The sequence below is a fragment of the Sceloporus occidentalis genome, unplaced genomic scaffold (assembly GCF_023333645.1).
Source record: "Sceloporus occidentalis isolate IW3139 unplaced genomic scaffold, rSceOcc1.0.p SCAF_9, whole genome shotgun sequence".
In the NCBI taxonomy this organism is placed as follows: Eukaryota; Metazoa; Chordata; class Lepidosauria; order Squamata; family Phrynosomatidae; genus Sceloporus; species Sceloporus occidentalis.
In genome coordinates, this window is record NW_028316989.1 from 33,169,213 (window position 1) to 33,178,872 (window position 9,660).

General features: G+C 45.6%; 1 protein-coding gene across 1 annotated transcript; it reads left to right on the forward strand.

Annotated features, from left to right (window-relative positions):
- The first annotated feature begins 3,355 nt into the window (after positions 1 to 3,355).
- Positions 3,356 to 4,144, forward strand: LOC149307222 (growth arrest-specific protein 1-like). The gene has a single exon (XM_089538283.1). It carries the CDS (start codon positions 3,356 to 3,358, stop codon positions 4,142 to 4,144), a length of 789 nt encoding a protein of 262 aa, XP_089394409.1.
- The last annotated feature ends 5,516 nt before the right edge of the window (positions 4,145 to 9,660 follow it).

The following is a 9,660-nucleotide window of genomic DNA, read 5'->3' on the forward strand; positions in this document are numbered from 1 at the left end:
GGATTTTATGATGCTTTGTCTCCTAGAACTCACATGGCCAGAAGGAAGAGTGGCTACTGCCTACATAGGGGTCATCCGCACCGTGAGAAACCTGGAGCTAGATTACAATTGCTTTTGAATGTTTCAGCAGAAAAGTCTATTAATAGCTCATTCACATAAGAAAGAGAGATTGAGAGAGAGAAACCACTGTGTAGTGGTTGGAGTATTGAGCAGGGACTTGGGAGATCTGGGAGCCATGAAACTTATTAGGGTACCCTGGGCCAACGGTCACCTTCTCTCAGCCCGATCTACCTCTCAGAGTTGGCATGAGAGTAAAACAATGTTGAGAAGAGGCAAAAACCCTTGCACATCACCCAGATAACCTTGAAGGAAAGGAAATGAACGAAGGAAGAAAAAGATGATAAAGAAACTTCCCCGGGGAAGATGTTGTCCCTAGGGCTGATCTAAAATAAGACAAGGACATGTGGGACACTAGCCGTGGGATAGGGTGGCAAAGAACAGATAAAAATAGCAAGTGTTCCCCATCCTTGGACACTCAATGGCAAAAATCTGTGTTCATTTAGCACCAGGAGCATCACGGGATGTTTTTACAGTCCTCGGAGTTGTGTGTCAACAGTAAAATGGGAATCTAATCCACACATGAAGGGCAAGGGAGGGACAAATAAAAGGAAACAAACATAAACGCACACAGTGGCCCCAGTTTGGTGATCTTGAGCCAGTCCTTTTCTCTTATTTCCAGCCTGAACTCCCTTGCAGGGTTGTTGTGTGAAAATAAAATGGGGAGGAGAAGCATGTATGTTTTCTTGAGCTCACTAAAGGAAAAGATGGGATAGGAATGTAATGTAAATGCATGTGCACACACACACTCACGGGATGTAAATATAAAATGTAGGGAGAGAATTCTTTGCATACAACTCTGCACTATATATGTTGTGTGTATGTACAATATATATGTATATGCTCCAAATATATTGACACATATACATAGAAATAAGAGCCAATGTGGTGCTGTGGTTTGAATGTTGGATTATAACCCTGGAGACCAGGGGTGGAAGCCCTGCTCGGCCATGGAAAACCACTGGGTTGCCTTGGGCAAATCACACACTCTCCGGCCCCAGAAGACACTATGACAGAATGGCAATAAGTCAGAAATAACCTGAAGGCATACAATAACAACAACATGAGCATGGGGAAAGCCAGCATGCTATAGTGGTTTGTGCTGTGGACTACAGTTCTGAAGACCAGGATCTGAATCCCTGCTCACCCATGGAAACCCACTAGTCATGCACACTCAGTCCCAAGAAACCCTATGATAGGGTCACAATAGGTTAGAAACAACAACAACAACATAGAATTCAAAGATCTAGCCATGTTAGTCTGTAGAATCGGTAGGTAGAGAGATCTTGTAGTACCTTTGATACTCACAGAAAGAAAGAAGTTGGCAGCATGAGCTTTCGTAGATTTCTGAGGAAGTAGTAGTCTGAACTCCATGCTGCCAACTTCTTCCTTTCTGTGAGTCTCAAAGGTGCTACAAGATCTACCTACATAACAACAATATGCGTATGTACAGAACCAGCATGCATTCGACTACAACTCTGGAGAACAGGGTTCAAATCCCCACTTGGCCATGGAAACCCTCTGGATGGCCTTGAGTGAGTGACACACTCTCAGTCCCAGGAAACTCTATGATAAGTCTGCCATATGTCAGAAATGTCCGAACAACAACATGGGTATGTAGATTGCCAGTGTGGTGTAGTGGTTTGTGCATTAGACTGTGACTTTGAATCCCCACTTAGCCATGGAGACCCACTGGGTGACTTTGGCCAAGTCACACACTCTCAGCCCCAAGAAACCCTATGATAGGGTGGCCATAAGTCAGAAATGATTTCAAGGAACATAACAATGGATGTGTTGAGGGACAAATTGAGGCAGGATTTCTGCTGGGAGATGTAGCAGCCCATCTGGAAAAGGCCTGGACAGACCACACGGGATGTTGGCCAGGCAGAGCAAGGAGGGGGGCGACCGAAAGGCCTGGCCCAAAAACAATGAGCCTGGAAGATGAATGGGAGACCCTTCCTCCTCCTCCTCCTCCATCCCTCCCTCTTTTTCACGCCCATTTGGGATGCCAGGCATTTCCCAGAGACAGAATCCCAGCCATCATCCTGGAGAAGGTTTTGCTCAGTTTCTCATCTCCAAGGGCTTTGCAACTTCTCTGCCATCTCCTGGACGGACCACCAGTTGCCAAAGCAGAGGCTCAGTTGGGCTGGATCCAAGGCAGAATCCCAGACTGACTCTCCATCTTTGGGTACCCAAAAACATTCATCCTGCTGGAGAGCGAAAAAAGCAGCTGGGGTGGCCTGGAAAGGTTCAAGATTTCTTTTGTTGGGGAAGGGATTTTTGTAAGAGGAAAGATTTCTTTTGTTGGGGTGGCTCAGGGAGCCTTTTTGTTAAACCAAGGTTACAAATTCTGGGGAGCCTTTTATCAAGAGGAAAAGCTGCATTTAGAGGGTGAGCTTTGGAAGTTGGAGGGATTTTCCTGCCTGGTCAAAGTTTTATTCCTGTCTGGAAAGACCTTTGTAAGAGGAAGAGTTGCATTTGGGGGTGTGCTTTCTTGATAGATATTTTTTCTGCCTGATCAAAGTTGTGTCTCTGACACTAAAGTTGCATTTAGTGTTTTGTTTTATTTTTCAAGAGGACAGTCAGAGGGATTTTCCTGCCAGACCAAAATTTTATCCCCAGCTGGACAGACCATTGCAAGACTAAAAGTTGAATTTGGGCTGATTTGAGGTGCTCTTCCTTGAAGACAACAGTTGGGGGGATTTCTCTGCCTGACCTACTGTAAGTTGTGTCTCCAGTTGTACAGACCTTTGCAAGGTGAAAGGTTGCATTTGGGGTGATTTGGAGTGCTCTTGCTTGAAGACAACAGTTGGGGGAATTTTTCTGCTTGATTAAAGTTGCATCCACAGCTGGACAGACCTTTGCAAGACCAAAGCTGCATCTGAGGTGCCAAGTTGGGGAGAAAAGAAGGGGATACAGTGAAAGTTCCAAGTTGCCTTTTAGGAGGGCTTTCTGTAAGACCAAAGTTGTTTCTTTTGTAAAGAAGAAATCTGCCTTTTGGGGAGGGAGAGTTGGCGCCCCACCAAAGGGATCTCTGGGGTGACTTTTTGAAAAACGTGAGGTCCTCATTCCTTGTGTGGAAACAAGACTCACATCTGTTTTGGGAAGAAGGACTCTTTTTCTCCATCAAGGTGGGTTTCCAGGCCTGGCAAGGGACCCTTGTTGGCTTGAAGGGACTCTTCTCCAAGAACTGGAGCCTGGGTCTGGCACACATGGAACCCAAGGGCCCACAGGGGGCATGCAGTGTTTTCTCCTCCTTTTCCCTCTCTTGCTTGTCCTTTGGGAGATTCCCCATGCCCAGGCTGTCGGGGAACCCTGTTGGGAAGCCCTCTTGCGGTGCCAAGATGAGCCAGACTGTGGATCTGCCTACAGCCAGTCCCAAACAGCTTGCCAACCAGTTCTGGACGGGGAGAGGCCCACTCCAGTTTGCCCCAGCCATTGCATCGGTGCCTTGGTACGTCTGAATAGGAGTCGGAGTGGGCCAGCATTGGAGCAGTGCCACTGTGGTTCAGACATGCGATGCCAACGCCTCAAAGCTGCCATAGAGCCCTGCCTGCCCCGGCCTTCCCGCAGTGGCCTGGGTTGCATGGCAGCCCGGTTCCGATGCCAACAGGAACCCACGTGCCAAGCTCCACTAGCTGCCTACTTGGCCCATTGTGGGCAGCTTTTCAATGGACGGCGCTGCACGGGAGGGTGCCGGGCTGCCATTGGGCAACTCTTGGTAGCACCCGGCGGGCCCGCTTTGGAGCGCTGCATCTGCGATGGTACCGAGAGGCCCTTTTGCCAAGTCCTCAAAGCCAACATGGGACGACTCTGCTTCGGACCTGGGATGGTACTCCTGGAAGCGACAGAATATGAGGAAGAGGAGGAAGAAGAGGAGGAGGAGGAGGAAGAAGAAGAGGAAGAGCATGATGGGGGAGGGCAGGTGGCTAGCAGGGGTCCTCAGATTCCCTCCAATGGGTCATCTCACCTGTCCTCCCTATGGACCTCTTTGGCCTTTGGCCTCCTCCCTCTGGGGTTACTTTAGAGAATTGGCCAAGCCGACTTTTCTCCATTTCTGGTGGTGCTAGTGGCTGGCTTCCTTCAAGTCATTTCTGATTTATGGTGACCATATCATGTTTTTTACTTGGCATGATTTGTTCAGAGGAGGTTTGCCATTGGGACCTTGGGGCAAGTCACATGTGCATCAGGAGAGAAGCTGCTGACCTATGGAAAAAAGTGAGGGGGGGACAATTTTAGTGCAACTTTTATAAAAGGTACATTGATGCTACTTGTGTGCCTTTCTCATGACATTTTCAAATAAGGGCCTTCCAATATGGATATAATTTCTTCTTAATGTTGACAAAAAGACCTTGGGAGTAAAAATCACCAGTGTGACGAAGCAAAGTGGACAGATTTTACTTGTCTCATGCGTATCAATGTTTGGTACTATTCCACTGTGGGTAAATGGCAGCTGGGGAGAGGACTGAAAGGTGGGAGGAATGGGATAATCCCTCCCCCCCCCCCCCACGCAGTCCTGACCTCCCCAATGACTGGCCACAGATGCTATGGACAGATATATTTGCAACAGTCCATGCTCTGTTAAACAATATCTTTAACAATACTTTTTTCAGGGGTGGGCATCTGTGGAAGACTGGATGAATTAGGCCCTCAGGAGACCTTGTGGGGACACATCTCTCATACCGCTCCCACCACACGCACATACACATAAAAATATATTTGTTGTTGTCAACTGCCCTCGAGTCGATCTCAACTCATGGCGACCCTATGGATGAGACATCTCCAAGACTCTTATCTACTGCTCTGTTTAATTCCTGCAACCCCATAAAACCCAGTGACCTCCTTGAGTCCATCCATCTTGCACTTGATCTTCCTCTCTTCCTACTTCCCTCCACTTTCCCCAACATTATTGTCTTTTCCAATGAGTCCTTCCTTCTGATCTGTCCGAAGTACGACAGCCTCAGTTTGGTCATCTTGGCTTCCAGGGAGGTTTCTGGCTTGATCTGCTCTAGGTCCCATTTGTTTGTCCTTTTGGCTGTCCATGGGATCCTCACCACTCTTCTCCAACCCCACATCTCAAATGAATGGATTTTCTTCCTATCATCTTTCTTAACCATATTGTCTTCAAACACCATCTAGGGATGCACAAATTGGTCAACAGTTTGCCCACCCCTGAATTATTAAGTCTTCCAATGCTAATGAACATTTGGCTTTCCAGATGTTTTGATCTCCAAATTCCATAATCTCCAAACAATGGCTCTGACACATAAGGGTGATGAGAGTTGACAACTGCAGAGAGTGGTGGCCTCTCCTTCTTCAGAGATTAAATGGACATCTTTCAGGAGTGCTGCAGTTGTGCATTCCTGGAGAAGACAGTTAGTCTAGGGGACCTTTTTGGTCCCTCCCAGCTCTAAGAATCTATTATCTCTACCTTGAAATGGTGGATATTGGTAGGTGAACTCTAGGGTCCCTTCTGCCTTTCACATTAAGTGATTCTATGCTCAGCACTATCAGCACCACTGCTGAGCTGAACAGAAGGTGATTGCTCTTGAAAGGCAGTAGTCCAAAGACTAACAAGACATATTCTGGACCACTTTGTGAACTCCCTGGCTTGGCAGGTTGGTGGCTGCAGTGTCAAAGGAGTGATAAATGCACTCCAGGTATTCATCCGTGGTTGGATTCACCACTCCACTGACACTGAAATCATTGCGCTGCCCAGCCACCTAGTGCAAACTAGTGGCCCAGGTTCTTGGAAATGATCCTGTGGCTGGACCAGGTAGATCTTGGTCTGATCTAAGAGGGTATTCTGTGCATTCTGAAGGATTTGTACCTAAGATCACTTATAGCAGATATGGCATCTTCATCTCTCATCTGGAAAATTCTAGCTACAAACATTCCGCAAACTGAGAATCCAAAGCGCAGAAGCTTTGTCCATTGTCCCCAAGCCTGGAAAAATTAACTTTCTTCGATAATAACTTCCAGGATCATAGAATCAGAGTTGGAAGAGACCCCAAGGGCCATCCAGTCCAACCCCATTCTGCCATGCAGGAACTCTCAATCAAAGCAGTCCCAACAGATGGCCATCCAGCCTCTGTTTAAAGACCTTCAAAGAAGGAGACTCCACTACACTCCGAGGAAGGAGTGTGTTCCACTGTCGAACAGCCCTTACTGTCAGGAAGTTCCTCCTAATTTTGAGATGGAATCTCTTTCAGCCAAAATAGCTGGGAAATCCTGGGAGTTATGTCCCACAGAAAACACGTTTCCAAACTCAGTATAAATCCCATCCTCACACCTTCTTTCCTCTTTATGTCATAGGTCTTCACTTGGAGGTCACGATACAGATAGCGCTTGGGTGGAGAGCATGATGTGCACTGCAGGATGATAAATACAAGGTTATTGGATTAGCTAAGATGGATCACTCTGTTGCTTGGTTCCTTCTTATGTGAAATTTCAACTAATATAGCTTGTCTTAATTGTATTTTCGGAGAGGTTGGGCTGCTGGCTGGCAGACCAGAGGGAATGACAATTTTGGAAGCAGAAACAAGTGGGTAAGGAAGGGAAAATAATCAGCTGCAGAGTTTGTTTTGAGAGGATGTTATTTTTATTGAAAGCACTGATGGGAAGCATGAATAATAGAGAGCAACAGAGCTGTATGTGAGTAAACTATGGCTCCAAGCTAGCCAGCTTTGACCATTGTGCAGCCTCATGACTTCACATCCTTTTTTCTCTTGCTGTTCCCAAACTAAAAGTGGATGTTTTTTGGTGGCTTTTTTGGGCTATGATGCCATGTTCTAGAAGACTTTATTCCTGACATTTCACCAGCATCTGTGGCTGGCATTGTCTCTGATGCTGGTGAAACGTCAGGAATAAAGTCTTCTAGAACATGGCATCATAGCCCAAAAAACCCACAAAAAACTATGGATGCTGGCCAGGAAAGCCTTCGACTTCACACTAAAAGAGGATGGGCCATTTGCCACATTGCTGGGTAGCTGCTGTGTCAATACCAATCCTTCCTCAGCATCAGGCAGCATGGTGCTTTAAGAAATTTCCCACAATGTCCTAGTGCATGGATGAGCAATGGGTCATGCAACCCTTGGGACCCCTGTGTGGCCCCAGAAGTCCCCAGATTTTTATTTTCAGGGCGATTTGGAGGCACCTTTTGGCTGCATACCAGGTAATAATGTGCCCAAACCACAAGGGTTTGCTTCTCCTAAGCTTCCAATACCTTTGAACAAAACAGAAAAAAGAAATTAATGGTCAAAATGGAGGTCATAAGTGACATTGTGACACTTCGGAGATAGTGAAATGTGCCAGTGTGGCCTGCTGGAAGAGGCCCCAACTCCAGCATACTTGTCCACCTCTGCCGTAGGCCAACACTATGCCAAAGACATTGTGGGAAAACAAAATGGCAGCTCACTTTCCAACACTGCTCAAAGTGTTATGAATTAAGCTTTCCATGGGGGCCAGTTTGAGAGGGCTAGTCAGAAGGCGGTTTGGCCAATTGCCTTCTACTCCAGCCCTGAAGCCAATTCTTCAATTAATAGAGCAGAAATATATGCACATAGACTGTGGAGTGCTATGGATCAAATGTACTCAGAAAATCCAGGTTTAAGCTCAGAGTGTTAAAACACACTGCAGAAATAATCCAATTTGAGACCGCTCTAGCTGCCCTGGCTCAATGCTAGAGAATCGTAGGAATTGTAGTTTCGTGAGGTAGGTTAAAACCTATCTGTTCACACAGGATTTTAAAGAATATCGCAGCCTGTCCTTACAGCAATTCGTTAAAATCCTGTGTGAACAGATATATATATATAGTTTTATCTTTTTAAAATGTGTTTTATTATTTTAATAGCTATCTGTTTTAATATTTTAGTAATTTAATTCCTTTTTAATGTACTTTCTTCTATGTTTTTAATTGTACTGGTTTTTAACGTTGTGAAGCCGCTGTGAGTCCCAGTTATGAGAAAAGAGCGGAAGACAAATAAATATAATAATATAATAATAATATATACCTTCTGTGTTAGAAAGCTCTGGTGCCACAGCAAACTACAATTCCTTGGATTCCCTAGCACTGAGCCAGGGCAATTAAAGTGATCTCAAACTGAATTATTTCTGCTGTATGTTTTGGACCCAAGCTGCAAAATTCAATATATGACTCTGGTACAGTCATTCTTGGCCTTGTCGTGAGGATACAGTGGAGAGGAAGACTCATGTACATCCACTTGATGTCACAGAGATTTAAATCTAACTAATATATTCCAAAAACTCTTCCTTGTAGGTCTCTTCCCAACTACACGGTTATAACAGTGGAGTATCACTGACTTTTATGGCTCCCCCCTATGAAATTCAGATTTGTAGTCTCATGCAGTAAACAGAACTCTGCCAGAAAGCGCGCCAAACTACAAATCCCAGGTTTTGTATGGCAATTAAGGTGGCATCAAAGTGCTGCAATTGTGCAGCATGAAGAAGGAACAAAAAAGACCCCAGATGCTTTTGAAAACAATGCTAAGAAAGCCGAGACAGCTCTTCTTTTAGAACCGGGAAATCTTTACAAGCCAGATGTTAAGAAAAAGATCCATCTTAGTCTTTAATGAGGGGGTGGGAAAGAAGAGGACACCAACTGGAGAGGAAAAACGTACCCAACCTACACAGGGGCTCCCTCCTCTGTAGCAAGACGGACAGAGGCTTGGCAAGCATAAGACAGTGATCTATTAATAAACAGCCTGCAAGCGCCTAGGGAAGAGAGACGTGGCAGATGGCTTTGGCAGGGAACCCTTTGCTACGGCAGGCGGCATGCTCCATGGGCGTAGGGTTCAGCCAAGCCAGAGCAAATCAGCTTGCCTTTCTCCATTCATGTCAGCTTCTCAGAGAAATGCATGCGCTGGCCAGAGATAAACCCGTTGTGTTGCATCCCAATTAGGTGATGATGCAACCACAGCCATTCCCTCCTCCCTTGCTTTTTTTAGTTAAAGTAGAATTAACTACTTTTAGCCTATCCGATAGTAACGGCCAGATATAGCAGTACAATGCCTTCTTCCTTGTCAGTTTTGACAAATGCATTCTCCCTCAAAGACGTAAATCCAAAACACTGCAGAAATAATCCAGTTTGAGACTGCTTTAACAGCCCTGGCTCAGTGCTAGGGAATCCTAGGCGTTGTAGTTTATTGTGGCACCAGAGCTCTCCAACAGAGGTGGCTCAATATCTCACAAAAATAGTTTGCAGAATTCCCTAGCACTGAGCCAGGGCAGTTAAAGTGGTTTCAAACTGGATTACTTCTGCAGCATGTTTTGGACCATAGAGTAGAAAACAGTTACGGGTTGAATCTCCCTTATCTGGAATTTTGAAAGCCAAACTATTCCAAAATCCAAAACTGTCCACCTGGGTGGCTGAGAGAGTGATTCCTTTGCTTTCTGAGGCTTAACTGCACACAATCTTTTCCGTTCCTGCAGAAAATGAGTCAAAATATTGGGTATAAGATTACTTTCAGGCTGTGTGGATCAGGTGTCTACAAAACATAAATGAATTTCATGTTTAGACTTAGG

Coding starts and splice junctions, on each gene's coding strand:
- LOC149307222 (XM_089538283.1), top strand. CDS start 3,356: ATGCAGTGTTTTCTCCTCCTTTTCCCTCTCTTGCTTGTCCTTTGGGAG.